General features: G+C 41.9%; 1 protein-coding gene across 1 annotated transcript in view; it reads right to left on the bottom strand.

The window, feature by feature from the left end:
* PAH (phenylalanine hydroxylase) overlaps window positions 1-18,262 on the bottom strand; it is an 84,418-nt gene that overhangs the window by 15,603 nt on the left and 50,553 nt on the right. The window contains exons 5-7 of the mRNA XM_040234849.1: window positions 8,955-9,022; window positions 4,311-4,507; window positions 828-963 (exon numbers count right to left, since the gene is read on the bottom strand). Coding sequence (XP_040090783.1) covers window positions 828-963; window positions 4,311-4,507; window positions 8,955-9,022 — 401 coding nt within the window. The remainder of the gene's footprint in view (window positions 1-827; window positions 964-4,310; window positions 4,508-8,954; window positions 9,023-18,262) is intronic.

The following is an 18,262-nucleotide window of genomic DNA, read 5'->3' as shown; positions in this document are numbered from 1 at the left end:
GCAGCCATACACCTGAATGAACTGTGGATCACAAACACTTTCCATCCCAAGTCTTCTCCTTGGTATTGACATCCCTGGGCAGATACAATATGCTCAGTTATTCTCCATGAGAACTAAATAATAATAATAGTAGAAGTAATAATAACAGCAACAACAGCAACAATAATAATATTAGTGACACTCCTGTTTTATCCTGGAGGGGGCTGACACTGGTTACAGAAGAAAGCTTACATTTATTTAACACTCTAGGTGCCAGATTTACTAGGAATAGGCCTTTTCTGATTTCTAGTAATGAATTTTGCAGGCTGGGAAAGATCATTTGGGGTATCCTGCTGACTGTTCACATAAACTACTTCAGTTCTAGCTGTCTAAGGAGATGGCTACATGCAAAAATAAGAAGCATAGTGGCCAGACATTCTGTATCTTCAGCTGAGACCCAACCTAGGCAAAGAGAGATGAGAATCATCTAGAGGTGATCCAGGAATCAGGAAGTGTTGAGACAGCCTGGCTGTCACTTGTTCCTATTCCCATTTGGCATTTCATAGCTCTTAGTTTTCTACAATCTCTGGAATTTGAATGTGAACTCTCATTCTCTCATCTGAACCTTTGATTCAGAAGATGCCTAAACTCCAGTCATGACAGTCTATTTAGATGGGGGAAATCCCCAGAAGAGATGAAATTCCCTGGTTGCACTATATCAAACAATGCAGGCAATGAGTCCTGTGGACCAGCCCACAGTGACACTCCTGTTCCCAGCCTTGTTCTTGGAGCCGGGTGAGACAGAACTCATTGTGGCTAGAAACTGATAGCAAAAGGACCGTACTCACGGTTCTGGTGTATACATGGGCTTAGACCCATGTCTGATGTACTGAGTGCAGTGGAAGACTCGGAAAGCCAGGCCACCCAAGAAATCCCGAGAAGAAAGTAGGCCAGCCACCGGGCGGAGGCGGAAACCAGTGCAACCTGCGAAGCAAAGGAGAAAGAAAACTCAGAGCCCATCACAGGGAGCCAGAGGAGAAGACCGTTAGGGAGGAAAACAGTACATTCAACTGTCCAAGAGCGTGTACATTGACGTCAAGCAGAAGTGACTTCAAATCTATGCCTTACTACTTTCTAGCTGGGTGATCTGGGCCAGGTAACTTCACCTCTCTGAGCCTCAGTTTTCTCATGTGCAAAATGTGGGGAGATATTTCTTAAGATTATTCTGAGAATCAGAAGAGCTAATAAGTATAAAAGACTTAGAGCCTAGCACATGGAAACTTCCAATAAATTTAAACTTTCATTATTGTTTGTTAGGGTGGAACACTTATTCCTTACTTCTCAAGTTTCCAGAGTAGCAGGGAATTTTCATTCTGCTTCCCAGGAGGGAAGAATATGAAAGGAGAGCACTTCTAGCTTTTCTGTAGTGCTTTCCATATAGCACATATAGGTACACCCCATGAGGAACAGTGACTTCTCTGACTGAAGATTTGAGAAGAGGAAATGAATATTCTCAACTTCACCCTCTCTGCCCTTTCTTTCTTGACTGTCCACACAGGAACACATTCTAGTCGGCTCTTGGCCAGCCAATGGACTAGATACCGTGCCAGTGAATTAACTGGCAAGTTAGTTTACCTAATCCAGGGGTGAAACATTAGAAAGTCCATTTTGCCTACACATCTATACCACATTCTCGAAGCAGCTTCTATTGGTAATAAAATACCGATACCATTTTGATCACCCATCCTCTGGCTCTTGTATCTGTCTCTCAGTCTCCCTAATTTCAGACCTGGAAGGAGAATGGTAACGACCATGATCATGATAGTAATAGTTAATGCTGTATAATACCCACCATGTGTCAGACACAGGTTTAAGCATTTTATATACACGAATTAATCCTCATTATAACTCTAGGAGATAGAGCTCCTATTCTCTGCACTTTACAGATGGGGGACCTGAGAAGACGCAGCAATTAAAGCTCTGCCCAAGGTCACAGCTACCAGCACTCTGGCTTCAGAGTCTGTTTCTATAATCACTACTCGATGCTTCTCTTCTACTGCTCATGGGGTTCTCAAGGCAAGAATTCTGAAGAGGTTTGCCATTGTCTTCTCCAATGGGCATCTGGTCCCATCATTTCATGGCAAATAGATGGGGAAACAATGGAAACAGTGAGAGACTTTATTTTCTTGGGCTCCAAAATCACTGCAAATGGTGACTGCAGCCATGAAATTAAAAGAAGCTTGCTCCTTGGAATAAAAGCTATGATCAACCTAGACAGCATATTAAAAAGCAGAGACACTACTTTGCCAACGAAGGCCTATCTAGTCAAAGTTATGGTTTTTCTAGTAGTCGTGTATGGATGTGAGAGCTGGACTATAAAGAAGGCTGAGCACTGAAGAACTGATGCTTTTGAACTGTAGTGTTGGAGAAGACTCTTGAGAGTCCCTTGGACTGCAAGAAGATCCAGCCAGTCCATCCTAAAGGAAATCAGTCCTGGATATTCATTCGAAGGACTGATGTTGAAACTGAAACTCCAATACTTTGGCCACCTGATGTGAAGAACTGACTCATTGGAAAAGACCCTGATACTGGGAAAGATTGAAGGCAGGAAAAGGGGATGACAGAGGATGAGATGGTTGGATGGCGTCACTGACTCGATGGACAGGAGTTTGAGCAAGCCCGGGAGTTGGTGATGGACAGGGAAGACTGACATGCTGCAGTCCATGGGGTCGCAATGAGTCAGACACAACTGGGCAACTGAACTGAACTGGACTTCTCTCCTAGGCACTGGTGCAGTATATAGTCATTGGCTTCCCTGGTTGTTCAGATGGTAAAGAATTTGCCTGCAGCGCTGAAGACCCAGGTTCAACCCCTGGGTTGGGAAGGTCCCCTGGAGGAGAGCATGGCAACCCACTCCAGTATTCTTGCCTGGAGAATCCCCATGGACAGAGAAGCCTAGAGGGCTATAGCCCATGGGGTTGTAAAGACTCAGACACAACTGGAACGACTTAGCACACATTTCTTTCCCACCCCCACCTGCTACCCCATCAATTGGTGGTAAAGAATCCAGCTGCCAATGCAGGAGACATGGGTTCAATCCCTGAGTCAGGAAGATCCCCTGGAGGAGGAAATGGCAACCCACTCCAGTATTCTTGCCTGGAAAATTCCATGGACAGAGGAGCCTGATAGGCTGCAGTCTTTGGGGTTGCAAAAGAGTCAGACACAACTGAGCACATGCATGCATGTGTGTGCATGCACACACACACATACACAGACACACACACAACTACTAGTATTACTGTTGTATTCTTCTTGTTATTGGCCATAGCAACATGGATAACTAGCCAAAGAATATCTTTAAGACTCCTTTGTCCCTTGGTTTATGTATCTTAGACCCTCAGGTTGAAGTTCATTTTGTTTGAGCCCTGCTCCTCTCTATCTGAATAGTAAAGACTCTAAATAGGAGGGATTCAAAAGGTCATCCAACTCACTCCCCATCTAGTCCAGCTCCCACTTCCCTCCCAACCAGGTAGCTTCCCTGGCTTCTTGCCCTAGAGCTGGCCACACCGTCTCTGCGTAGCTCTGAGGCATAGAAAACTCTTCCTTCTATAACCCTGTGGTCTGTCTCCCTAATTTCCTGCATTTTACTTAGCACATAGTAGGTGTTTAACATGTGTTGACTGTTTATCTTGGTTTTGCTGAGTCAACAGCTCCTGGCAGAAAAGAAAACACTTTTCTCCCCTGAAATGATGGGCAGGTCAGTTCAATCACCTGTTTACCTACTGAATTACTCAGATTGCAATGCATCCCAAACTCAGTGAGCATCTACTATACATGAGCACTAGGCTTTCACTTTCAGTATTTGATTTCATTCTCACAATTTCCCTATGAGAAAGACTAAACGGTGGATGGTCTCCATGTGACAAATGACTAAACTAAGGAAGGTTCTCCCAACTAGAGAGGATCAAAACAAGATTCCAGAGACCAGATGAATAGACTTAGGGCTCAGATCTCTTGGCACAAATAGTGCATGTCTTACACAAATGCACACTGCAGCCAGCTCATAACATAGCAGGAGCTGCGGGGAGAACCCTGGCTAGGCACCTTGGGCTTTGAGCATTAAAAAAACCTTTCAGGGATATAGACATGGCAAAATCCACACTGGATTTGGGGGGCCTGGCAGGGAGGCAGAGCCCAGCAGTGAAATACTCATTTTCCTGGGAGAATCAACCTGCCTGCATCAGCACGAACACACTCACACTTGCCTAAATTTCCTTCTCTCCCCCTTTCCATCCCCAGCCCCCAACCTTTTGACCCAGATGTGCACTTACTCTGCAGAAACTGAGAAACCTCTTCGAGCTGGGGAATGTTATCTTCACGGAAGCCGCAATACTTTTCCAGAAGGGGAAAAATGTGGTTGTGCTCATAGCAAGCATGGGTCTTATACAAGGACTTCAGGGTCCTGAACACCGTCCCCCATGTTTTCTTTTCTTCCTCTGTGTATTCCACTCGAGGAATGGGCTGCCCGCTAGGAAACAGACATGAAATATTTGTCAGCAGCAGGGCAGGTACAGAGGAAAGGGTGAAGGAGCTTGGGGAGATGGACATGGGTCCAGAGTCCATGAGCTGCCACCCCAGACGACAGTGGATTTCCTATTTCATAAGTTATCTGAAAGAGAAAAATTCCACTTCTTGATATAGGAAACATTCATGTGACTTGGTTAAGCAAGGACAGAAGCTTGCAACCTTACCCACTGCACCAAGGATTTCTTCTCATTCATGGGGAACTACTGGGCTTTTCTGCTCTTCTATATCCTACTCTACCCAGTGTGGAAATGCACTTACCTTCAGAAGTGCATTTAACATGTAGCATTTAATGTGTAAAGTAGCAGGGATAGATAATAGGAGGATGGGGACTGAGACAAGTGAAGAATACATCCTCTTTCTGAACAAAAGCATCCAAGCTCAAGCAAAACAATAGTGTTTTGTATTGTCAACTAAAGCAACCATATCTGTGGGCTCAAGTGGATTTACTATATGCACCATGAGTTTGAGATCCCTTGTTGAGTGGGCATAAATTTGCTGGATTTGGTGTTTCTGCCCCTAGGATGTTATAAGAGTATTTAAATGCATGCTAGGTATAAGATCTGCTTACTCAGAATCTGTTGCTATGACATAACAAAACTATGGAGAGTTTGCTGAAGTACATATGTTGGACCTACCCCTTATATCCTGAACCTGTGGGGGAGGGGAGGATGCTGGAACTCACTTAAAAAAAAAAAAAAGAAAGAAAGAAAAACAACCTCATGTCCAAAGATAAAGTAGAAGCCACAGGAGACAGTAGGAGGGGCATAATCATGATAAAATAAGTCCCATTACTGCTGGGTGAATGACCCACGAACTGATTTTTAGTGTATAGAAACATATGTGATTTTGTATTAGTTGTGTATCTTGCAACTTTGAATTCATTTATTCTAACAGTTTTTCAATGGAATGTTTAGGATTTTTTACACATAAGATTATATCATCTGTAAATAGAGATCATTTTGCTTCTTCCTTTCCCATATGGATGCCTTTGATTTATTTTATTACCTAACCGCTGTCTGGGACTTCCAGTACTGTGTTGAATAGAAGTGGAGACAGTGGGTATCTTCGTCTGTTCATGATTGTAGAGGAAAAGATTTCAGCTTTTTACCATTGAGTACAATGCTAATTGTGAATTTTAATTTTTTATATCAAAGTAGTTTTCGCCTGTATCTAGTTTGTTGAGTTTTTACATTGAAAGGTTGTTGAATTCTGTGAAATGATTTTTGTGCATTAATTGCTATATATACCAAAATGGCAGGGACCTAACAGAAGCAGAAGTTATTAAGAAGAGGTGGCAAGAATACACAGAAGAACTGTACAAAAAAGATCTTCACAACCCAGATAATCACAATGGTGTGGTCACTCACCTAGAGCCAGACATCCTGGAATGTGACGTCAAGTGGGCCTTAGGAAGCATCATTACAGACAAAGCTAGTGGAGGTGATGGAATTCCAACTGAGCTATTTCAAATCCTGAAAGATGAAGCTGTGAAAGTGCTGCACTTAATATGCCAGCAAATTTGGAAAGCTCAGCCATGGCCACAGAACTGGAAAAGGTCAGTTTTCATTCCAATCCCAAAGAAAGGCAATGCCAAAGAATGCTCAAACTACCACAAAATTGCACTCATCTCCCACGCTAGTAAAGTAATGCTTAAAATTCTCCAAGCCAAGCGTCAGCAATACATGACTGTGAACTTCCAGATGTTCAGGATGGTTTTACAAAGGCAGAGGAACCAGAGATCAAATTGCCAACATCTACTGGATCACTGAAAAAGCAAGAGATTTCCAGAAAAAAATCTGCTCCTGCTTTGTTGACTATGCCAAAGTCTTTGACTGTGTGGATCTCAATAAACTGGAAAATTCTGAAAGAGATGGGAATACCAGACCACCTGACCTGCCTCTTGAGAAACCTGTATGCAGGTCTGGAAGCAACAGTTAGAACTGGACATAGAACATCAGACTGGTTCCAAATAAGAAAAGGAGTACATCAAGGCTGTATATTGTCACCCTGCTTATTTACCTTCTATGCAGAGTACATCATGAGAAATGCAGGGCTGGAGGAAGCACAAGCTGGAATCAAGATTGCCGGGAGAAATATCAATAACCTCAGATATGTAGATGACACTACCCTTATGGCAGAAAGTGAAGAAGAACTAAAGAGCCTCTTGATGAAAGTGACAGAGGAGAGTAAAAAAGTTGACCTAAAGCTCAACATTCAGAAAACTAAGATCATGGTATCTGGTCCCATCACTTCATGGCAAATAGATGGGGAAACAGTAGAAACAGTGGCTGACTTTATTTTTGGGGGGCTCCAAAAGCACTGCAGATGGTGATTCAGCCATGAAATTAAAAGACGGTTACTCCTTGAAAGAAAAGTTATGACCAACCTAGACAGCATATTAAAAAGCAAAGACATTACTTTGCCAACAAAGGTCCCTCTAGTCAAGGCCATGGTTTTTCCAGTAGTCGTGTATGGATGTGAGAGTTGGACTATAATGAAAGCTGAGCACCAAAGAATTGATGTTTTTGAACTGTGGTGTTGGAGAAGACTCTTGAGAGTCCCTTGGACTGCAAGGAGATCCAACCAGTCCATTCTGAAAGAGATCAGTCCTGGGTGTTCATTGAAAGGACTGATGTTGAGGCTGAAATTCCAATACTTTGGTTACCTGCTGTGAAGAGCTGATTCATTTGAAAAGACCCTGACCTTGGGAAAGATTGAGGGCAGGAAGAGAAGGGGATGACAAAGGATGGTTGGATGACATCACCGACTCAACGGACATGGGTTTGGGTAGACTCTGGCCATTGGTGATGGACAGGGAGGCCTGGTGTGCTGCGGTTCATGGGGTTACAAAGAGTCGGACATGACTGAGTGACTTAACTGAACTGAACTGAACTGAACATGAGGTGTAAAATTGCCTGAAAATATCTCGTGTGCCTTTGAGTATCAGCCATCTCTGGATAGTTTTCAGTAGCCAATTTAACTCATGACCATCCAGAATCAGGAAGCATTCAACCAACTCCACACTTCTTCACCAGGTATAATATTTTTATGGAAAAGAGGTGGTTTGAGTTTCTCTCCCTCAAGTCCCAACAGCCAAGAAGGAGTGAGTGCACCCCGTGAGCAGCTCCTGGGACATCTGAAGAAGTGTTGTCTCCTGACTTGGAGAGTCCCCAGACACTCAAGGAAGTGGTTGAGAATGACTTTGTGGTTAAAAAAGCTTGAGTTCAAAACCAGGCTCTGCCACCTTCCAGTTCTATGACTTTAGCAAGTTATTTTCTGGGCTGTTCTAAAGCTTTAGTTTTTCCATCTGAAAAATGGGGAGTTATTATTAAGACTAAATGAAATTATGTACATTAAGCATTTAGCAAAGCCCCAGACATAGCAAGGAGATTAAAAATGACCTATTATTATTGACTGTCTGAAGAAGGACTCTTGTCTGTGCCTGATGTGTCCACCTGACCATGCTGGGGCCATGATGGGGACGGGGAGAGAGATCACCACATTCTGTGATTCCTGCTTGCCACAAGCCAAAGTCCAGCTGGGTCTAGACATGACTAAGGTCAGCGCTGTTCTGGATCCTTCTACTACCAGGATTCATTCAGATAAAGGAATTTTCTCTGGAAGCCTTTCCCTTGTGAAGGTCGTTTTTATTCTGTATACAAAGCATTAGCATCTCCTTTATCTCCCCCATATTCTAGCAAAGCTGTTAAAGTCCCATCACCTCATGTTCTAAACCCTGTATTTTTCTTCTTGAGCACGTCTTTTCTCACACCCTTAACTCAGGAATGGAGCTCAGGTCCCCAAACACTAAGTTTCTCATGGGAGCATTTCTGTAGTTCCCAAGAACTCAAAATAGCAAAACAATTCTCTTCCCAAATAACATTTGATATTTGCATTTTCCTCTAACTAAAATCTGGCGGAATCCCAGAGAGAAAAAAATAAACTCATTCTAAAATTGCCCTTCGCATCTGGGTCAGATCAGATAAAAGTAGAACCCTGAGGCTTGACTCTCCTGAAACCTCCAATGATTCACTAATTTGATAAAGCAGCCAACTCCTTCTTGAATGTAAATACTTCTTTCTCCTTTTTCCCGGTTTAATGCAGAAACACCAGAGGCTCTTTTATTCAGGACTGAGGCCTTTTATAATTATGTCAGATGTCACTGCATCATTACACAACAAAGCTTGGGAGAGAGCTGGGCCCTGGTGTAGGGGGTAATATTGTTTTATCTCATGGTGACTTTTTTAATGTGTGTTATTAAAGGGAGGATTTAAACATACACAAACATACACAGAGGGAAGGATTCTCCAAGCTGGTATTTTCCAACTTTGGGCAAAGGAGAGTATGGTCTTCTCCCCATCCCCCACCAACACGCCGAGCAGACTTACTGTCTATAGTTGTAGGCAATGTCAGCGAATTGCTTCCGTCTTGCTCGGTATACAGGATCTTTAAATCCCTAGGAAGAAAGGAGACACTTGATTTCTTCAGGCTTTGAAATCTGGCCTATCTACACATGCTTTGAATGGGGGCCTTTGACCACTGACACTTCATCTCGCCTTCCCCTGATTATATTCTGAAAATAAAGTCTCAGTTAATCTGAGAATAAATTGTCCCACAAGATATCATGAGTGACACATTACTAGCCACACTTTCAATTCAATGTGAGCTCTCGCTTGGGATTCCTAAGCGTAAATGGTGTCTGGGTTTTAAAGAAATCTCATCTATAGCATTTCTAATCTATAAATGTGCTAAATTAGGCAGAGTTCTTAGGATAAATGTCTATGAAAATGATATACAATAGCCACTCAACTCCTGACCAAAGATATGAGTCCAGCACTGCCTCTAACTTCTTAATAGACTAATAGGTAAATGCTTACTGGTATTGCAATTTAAAAAATACCGTTTATTCAGTGTCTATTATGTGCCAGTCTGTGCATGCTGGGAACTTATAACTCTCACAAGAAACATGTAAGGTAAACCAGTGTGATGATCCCTTTCTTTCCAGAATAAACAGTGGTTCAGAGAAGAGCAGTCCAGTAAAGTTAGGATTTGAATCACTCAGTTCCATACTCTTTTCACTTCACTTCAGGAAATGTCAACCTTTAAAACTTGGCAGGGACCTGACTAACTAAGATTCTGCCCCAGGGCATAACCAGGATGATACTAGTTTCTCCTCTGAGGCTGACTTGCAGACAGCCTTTCCACAACAATTTGTAAACATTTCTGAGTGAAAAGAGGCCAAGTGTGTCTTTCAGTGTTGAGGGTTGGGGGAGGTCACATCCTAGAGTTGGAGATGATCACAATTGGTTAAAAGGACATTTTCTTTATGTTTTCTTCTTGGAGTTTTATCATTTCAGGTCCTAATTTACTGCATTTCAAGTTCATTTTTTGAGTGGTGTAAGACAGGGGTCTAATTTCATTCTTTTGCATATGAATATCCAGTTTTCCCCCACTAGTATTCTTCACTCTCTTATCAAACACTAGTTGACTATATGTGCATGAGTCTATTTTCAGACTCTTAATCTGTCCCATTAGTTCATCTGTCTGTCTTTATGCCCATACTAAAATGTTTTGATTGCTATAACTTTGTAATATAGCTTGAAATCAGGGCATGTAATTCCTCTAGCTTTGTTCTTTCTCAGGATTGCTCCTTGACCTTGGCCTAGAAAATGAATTTTTGAATATGACACCAAAAGCACAAGCAACAAAAGCAAAAGTAAATAAGTGGGACTACATCAAACATAAAAGCTTCTGCACAGCAAAAGGAACAATTAACCAAATGAAAAGGCAATCAATAAAATAGGAGAAAACATTTGCAAACTCTTCATCAGCTAAGGAATTAATATCCAAAATATACAAGAAATTCAAACAACTCAATAGACAGAAATCAAATAGTCTGATTTAAAAATAGGCAGAGGATCAGAACAGGCATTTTTCCAAAGAAGATATACAAATGGCCAATAGGTATATGAAGAGATGCTCAACATCACTAATCATCAGTAAGATGAAACTAAAATCACCATGAACTATCACTTCATATCTGTTAGAATAGCTATTATCAAAAAGATGAGTGTTGGCAAGAATGTGGAGAAAAGGAACCCTTTGTGTACTACTGATGGGAATGTAAACTGGTATAACTACTTTGGAAAACAGTACGGAGGTTCCTCAAAAAATTAAAAATAGAACTGCCATATGATCCAGTAATCCTACTTGTACTTATATATCCAAAGGAAATAAACTCACTATTAGAGATGTACCTGCACCTCTATGTCCACTGCATCCCCATTCAAACAGTCAAGATACAGAATAAACTAAGTGTTCGCTGACAGATAAATGGATAAAGAAAATGTGGTACATATATACGATGGGATGTTATTCATCCATAAAAGAGAAGGAAAAACCTTCTGACAACATGGGTGAAACTTGAGAGCATTTTGCTAAGTGAAATAAGTTAGAGAAAGACCAAGTACTGTATGACATCACTTATATGCGGAATCTAAAAAGGCCAAATTCATAGGCAAAAGATAGATCGGTGGTTGCCAGAGGATGGAGAGTGGGAGAAACAGGGAGATGTTGGTTAAAGGGTCAAACTTCAAGTTACAAGCTGAACAAGTTCTAGGGATCTAATGTGCAGGATGATGACTATAGTTAAACTACTACTCTTTATACTTGAAAGCTGGTAAGAGAGTAGATCTTAAATGTTTTCACCACAGGAAAAGAATGGTACTTATGTGAGAAGACAGAGGTGTTAACTGACCTTACATACAGTAATCATATTATAATGTATATAATAATCACATATGGTAATCATTTTAAAATATGCACACATATCAAATCAGCATGGTGTAAATCCAAACTTCATGATGCTGTATGTCAATTATATTTCAAAAAAGCTAGAAAAAAGACCATTTTCCAGAAAAATTTGATTGTAATCTGTATTTTAGTTAAACAAGATACCAGTGTCATCACTCTAGAACCTTGCTTTGTTCCCTCCAAGCATCTACCAATAAACTGTACCATCCATCACTTTAGCTTGCAATTTCTATGTTCCACCATCCCTCCAAACCAAGGCATTAATGAATAAACAACAAAGGTTTATGCCATGGAGAGTAATATTTAAAGACTCTTTTTAAAGGATAAGTATTCCCTGACTTTCAGATATTGTTTTCTGCTTCACTTGATTGGTTGGTTGGTTATTGTGTTCATTTGTTTTATAAAACCCAACTCTACCAGTAATTCCAAAGAGCCAGGGGTCCATGTATATTATGTAGTTTCACCTGAGTATCCATAGCATACAGAGTCTGGATGGCATATGGAAAGAACCACCAACACTTGTTAAAATAGAGAAGGAAGAAAAGGATAAGGCAGAGGGAGGGGTACATAGAGGGGGAGAGAAAGGAAGGGGAGAAAGGAGTTCCCTAGTTTGTTTCCTAGGATATTTATAGGTTTTTTTGAGAAAAAGAAAAATCTAAATGTTTCACACTGAAAAAGTGAAATTTCCATATTATTTAGTTTTTTATTCCAAAACTAAATCTCAAATTAAGCAATTATTCAGCTTAGAAAAGATTCCATAACATAGTTATTACAATGTATAACTATAGTGTTTCCCCTCAAGCATTGAATGATTTTAAATCATTAACTACAGGCAGGAAAGCTTAGGAATCTGAAAACGTAAAACTACTGCTGGACCCAGTTCTTCTGGATGAAAGTAAGTTGCTTTGGGACAATACAGTAAGAAAACTGGGCGTTATTGGACTTCCCTGGCCGTGCACAGGTTGAGACTCCATACTTTCAGTGCAGGGGCCGTGGGCTCAGTCCCTGGTCAGGGAAAATCCCACATGCCCTGTGGGGTGTCCAAAAATAAATAAAAATAAATTAAAGAAAATTGGACTCTATCATTTTATTTCCAAGCAGTGCTAACAAACACTTTGAGGAACCTGTCTACTGGGCTAAATGAAGAACACATCTCCAAACTTAAAGACTCAAAATTTAACCTCAACGTTTGTCAGGCAGTCATCCTCACTACAAGTCCTAGTTAATGGTCATGGCTCTTTCCAGTCCCTAAATACAAAGCACAGGATTTGCACTTGTAAAGTTGCCTTGGAGAATATCTATTTTTATATTTTGATGTAGACATACAGAAAGTGAAGCCCATAGAGCCATTTGCCAAGGGGCCCTTAACTGCAGAAACAGCACCTCCACTTAGGTTTTCTTGTCCTAGCCAGGTGGTGAGTTTTGGTTTGAAGTCTGAGATAGTTACCCAGGGAGAGGAGTGAAGAATTCAAATTCGCTTAACCAGTGGATTTCCACTTTATTATGATGTCTCCAGAATGGGATGCCCATGACAGTTTCTCTAACCATTTGGCTCATTTTTCTTTTACCTTCAATGTATTTTGTCTAGGTAGTTTAAAGATTTTTCCACCAATTAAAAAAAAAAGCTTAACATAAAATTGTATCTCTGGTAGGTAGCAACTATGTCAGAGGGATTATTTAAATAGAATAAAAACAATGATAAAATAAATACACCCAAATCCAATCAATGGTATGAAATGGGAATTCTTATTCTTCTGTGCCATTTAGGCTTCTAAATGTATTTTTAATGTGTAAAAATACACAGTAATTTTTTTTTTACTGTGAATGTGGGTTTCTTTTTCCCTCCTTTATTTATGTTTTACAGTTGGGTTTATTTTATCGTTTTATTTTTATTTATTTATTTGAAGTATAATTGATTTGCAAAATCATGTTAATTTCTGGTATATGGCACAGTGATTCAGTTATACATTTATATATATGTATAACTGAATACATATACATACATATATCTTTTTCAGATTATAGGTTACTACAAAATATTAAGTATAGCTCCCTGTGCTATATAGTAGGTCCTTGTTAGTTATCTATTTTATATATAGCAGTGTGTATATATCAATCTCTGGTGGCTCAGTGGTAAAGAATCTGCCTGCCAATGCAGGAGACACAGGTTCAATCCCTGGGTCGGGAACCTCCCATAGAGAAGGAAATGGCAACCTGCTCCAGTTGCCTGGGAAATCCCATGGACAGAGGAGCCTGGCGGGCTACTATCACAAAAGAGAGAGGTCATCACAAAAGAGTTGGACACAATGTAGTGATTAAACAAAAACATATGTTAATCCCAACTTGAAAATTTATCTTGGCTCAGTCACTTCAGCTGTGTCCAACTCTTTGCAAACATATGGGCTATAGCCTACCAGGCTCCTCTGTCCGCAGGATTCACGAGGCAAGAATACTGGAGTGGGTTGCCATGCCCTCCTCCAGGGCATCTTCCTGACCCAGGCACTAGACCAGCGTCTCCTACACTACAGGCGAATTCTTTACTGCTGAGCCACTGGGGAAGCCCAATTTATCTCTACCCCTTTTATAATTAGAAAAAAAGTAAAATAATATTAAAAACGCATCTCAAATCATTATGGGAATGGACAGAAGATTGATACAGTGAGCTGTATCAACACATCCAAATATAATATTATTATATTTTATATTGCATAATATTTTATATACCATTATGTTATCTATATAATTATGTATACTATTATTTTACAAAAATTTTCTATATGGCAAGTTTTCTAACTATAGTCTTTTCCAACTTCAAGTTTCTAAGAAGTTCATTCTCAATGTCCAAAGAACCCTGCCAACTAGGCAGCACAGACTTTTGTTCTGTTACCAGCAATAGAGATCTGCAGCCTTGAAGCCCACCTCTCAGGCATTTGGCCTTGCATCCCCTGGGCTGCCAGGTGGCCACAGGGCTCTGTGACCACGCGGAAGACACTCTGAATTAAGCTACAGTTGGTGATGACTAATCATCCCATCTCAATTTGGACTAATAGCAGCAATTTCTGTAGGACTGCACATAATTTATTTATAATCACCCTGTCTCAATTAAGCTAATAGCAGCAATTTTCGTTGCACTGCATGTAACCAAGTATGTTTTGACAGGAAAATATATTGTTGGTGAAGGAGTGGTGGGGGGAGTCAGAAGAGAGGCATAGTGGATGGGAAGATGGTGAGAGAAGTCTATAGGAGCAAAGTTGTAACATCACCCGCAGTCCACCTGGAATCTCTCGCCTTAATCTCAGCAATTTTTTTACTTGGGGTGTTGAATAGTATGATTTTGCTTCAGTAGGGTTGACTTCTGGAAAGAATGCATGCATGCTAAGTCACTTCAGTCATGTCTGACTGTTTGTGACCCTGTGGAATGTAGCCTGCCAGGTTCCTCTCTTCCATGGGATTCTCCAGTCAAGAATATTGGAGGAGGTTGCCATGCCCACCTCCAGGGGATCTTCCCGACCCAGGGATCAAACCTGTGTCTCTGGAATTGCAGGCAGACTACCGCTGAGCCACCGGGGAAGCCCTTACAGATTAGTAAGTTGCAAACATTTATTTTATGATCAAGTTGCAAATGGCTTCTGTCCAATAGAAAGCACTCATGGTTGTGACTTTATTGTTTATATTCAAAAGCAGAGACATTACTTTGCCGACTAAGGTCCGTTCAGTCAAGGCTATGGTTTTTCCTGTAGTCATGTATGGATGTGAGAGTTGGACTGTGAAGAAGGCTGAGTGCCGAAGAATTGATGCTTTGGAACTGTGGTGTTGGGGAAGCCTCTTAAGAGTCCCTTGGAGTGCAAGGAGATCCAACGAGTCCATTCTGAAGGAGATCAGCCCTGGGATTTCTTTGGAAGGAATGATGCTAAAGCTGAAACTCCAGTACTTTGGCCACCTCATGTGAAGAGTTGACTCATTGGAAAAGACTCTGATGCTGGGAGGGATTGGGGGCAGGAGGAGAACGGGACGACCGAAGATGAGATGGCTGGATGGCATCACGGACTCGATGGACGTGAGTCTGAGTGAACTCCGGGAGATGGTGATGGACAGGGAGGCCTGGCGTGCTGCGATTCATGGGGTCACAAAGAGTCGGACACGACTGAGCGACTGAACTGAACTGAACTGAATCACATGTACCCATCTTTGTAATCTCATTCCAGCATCCCATTTTTCAATGACCTTATGTTTTCATCTCTTATATCTTCCTTTGCACTGTCCTTGCCATGTTATTGATTCCCTTACTCCAGAGTTCATAGATCTTTGAGAGATGTTCACTATCTACCTGTATGACAGTTGTTCTTAACTTTTTAAAAGTTATACTTTGACAGAGCAGCTTAGTAGAAGCACAAGGAGACTTTGATGACTCAACTCTCTGACTGATCCTTAGAACAGACCTTGACAGGACCCTGGGATGGAGAAGGTTGGATGGGCAAAGGAAAAGGGAAAGAGAAATATTGGAAAGATAGTCCTGCTTTCAGGAAAGAGCAAGGCTCTTCTTGGAGAGCAGGGAAACTCAGCATCTATGTTCTGGAAATATTGAAAAGCAGTTTGAGAGATTTAAATCAAGAAGTAGAAAGAGACACAGAAAAGCAGTTGTATTGGCTAATGTTTCCCCACCAGAAAGCCCCCCCTCATGCAGATCTTCAGTTTAGAAGCAGGTACAGGCGCCAGGAAAACTGGAAGAGGGAATCTATGGGGTTAGGGTCTGTGTGGCAGAGGCTGCTGGTGGTCCCCAAGATCTGGGCCTTCTTGCTTTCAGACAGCATTGCTAAACCACTGTTCTTGGTCTCTTTTTCAGGGAGCAGCAACCCTGTGACTGAGTGGCAGGCAGTGGAACTGAAGTGAAGGGATGTGAGCCACCTTTCATCCTGGACCGTAGAAACCTCCCAGGAGCAATTCTCCCATGCCTGGCAGAATGGAGATGGCTCCCAGGACCCAGATGAGGATGCTACCACTAGGTCGAAGGAGACTTGATCTCTGCAGGACTGTGGGAGGAAATTTCCCTTTTGACCTACACTGGAAATGAACTTTTACTGGGTTAATTCATAGAGATTTGGGGGTTGTTTGATAAGCATTTTGCCCTACTGATCAATACTTTGGTCACCTGATGGGAAGGGCCGACTCACTGGAAAAGACCCTTAGGCTGGGAAAGATTGAAGGCAAAAGGAGAAGAGGGCAGCAGAGGATGAGATAGTTGGATGGCATCATGGACTCAATGGACATGAATCTGAGCAAACTCCAGGAAACAGTGAAAGACAGGGAAGCCTGGTGTGCTTCAGTCCATGGGGTTGCAAAGAGTCAGACACGACTTAGCAACTGAACAACAACTACTGACCTTGTTACTAGAGGGCTCACCTCAGATCTCCCTCTTTCCAGAAGTCTTCCCAAACCATTCTAGTCCACAGGGACCTTAGAACTGATAGTATATACTATCTGACTCTTTAAACCTGATGTTTAACCATGTACTTTGTGTGTTATGATTTTACCAAATGAAGAATTGATGCTTTTGAACCGTGGTGTTGGAGAAGACTCTTGAGAGTCCCTTGGACTGCAAGGAGATCCAACTAGTCCATCCTAAAGGAGATCAGTCCTGGGTGTTCATTGGTAGGACTGATGTTGAAGCTGAAACTCCAATACTTTGGCCACCTGATGTGAAGAACTGACTCATTGGAAATGACCCTGAGGCTGGGAAAGACTGAGGGCAGGAGGAGAAGGGGACGACAGAGGATGAGATGGTTGGATGGCATCACCAACTCAATGGACATGGATCTGGGTGGACTCCAGGAGTTGGTGACGGACAGGGAGGCCTGGCGGGCTGCAGTTCATGGGGTCGCAAAGAGTCAGACACGACTGAGCAACTGAACTGAACTGGACTGAACTCAAACTATGTTTCATGGAACACTACCATTCAAGATAGTGTGGCTAGGTATTCCATGAAAAGGGGGTTCCATGGGTAAAGAAATTTAAGGAACATTAGGTTGAATGGGTTTCATTTTTATAGGATTTTCCAAAGCCTCTAGTGACATAATGGAACTTATAGATGCTTAAAATGAGAGTCTAAAATACAGACTTCATTCCTTGATCATGAGAATTTTTTTCAGAGACTACAATTTAAGAACTGTGCACATGACCATTAAAGAAGTCCTCTGAGGCAATGAATTTATTTTGAGCTGATACTGTGTTCAAAGTATAAAACCCCGTGCGCATAGCTCTGCAGCATCAGTATGAAAAACTTGACCAGGAGAAAGGGTTCAGGAGGAAGGCTTTAGGGAAGCCAAGATATGTGAGCTGGGCCTTAAAAGATGAAAAGACAGGTTTGCCAGCAGGCAAAGAAGTGAGAGGATAAGAAAAAATATCCCAGAGAAAGGAAATGACAGGGACAGGAGCACAGAGGCTGGGAGATGTCAGAGAAAGGAGAGTCCGTTTTAGAAACAGGAATCAAACAGACCAATTTGGGATACTTCCCTGGTGACCCAGTGGCTAAGACTCTGTGTTCCCAATGCAGGGGGCCCCCCAGTTTGATCTCTGGTCAGGGCACTAGATCCCACAAGACCCAAAGCAACCAAATTAATGATCTAAAAACAAAAACTAGACCCATTTGAATTCCGCCTGCGAGGCTGTATCCTAGCCCCCTCTGGCATCCGTTTGGGAAGACTGGACACCCCTCCCCACTCTACCCCATGACCGAAGGCCTGTGGAGGGCAGAAGGAACCAGGTCTCACTAATCATTTACAGCCCCTCTCCTCTCCACAGCTTGGGACACAGTCCACATACACGTGAGGCGACACAGCCCGCTTGTCTGAGTTGTCTCCTCTGAAAATGAGAAAATTCAATCCTC

The sequence above is a fragment of the Oryx dammah genome, unplaced genomic scaffold, assembly GCF_014754425.2.
Source record: "Oryx dammah isolate SB20612 unplaced genomic scaffold, SCBI_Odam_1.1 HiC_scaffold_29, whole genome shotgun sequence".
Taxonomy (NCBI): domain Eukaryota; kingdom Metazoa; phylum Chordata; class Mammalia; order Artiodactyla; family Bovidae; genus Oryx; species Oryx dammah.
The sequence above is the reverse complement of the archived record's forward strand: the minus strand, read 5'-3'. Positions and strand labels throughout refer to the sequence as shown.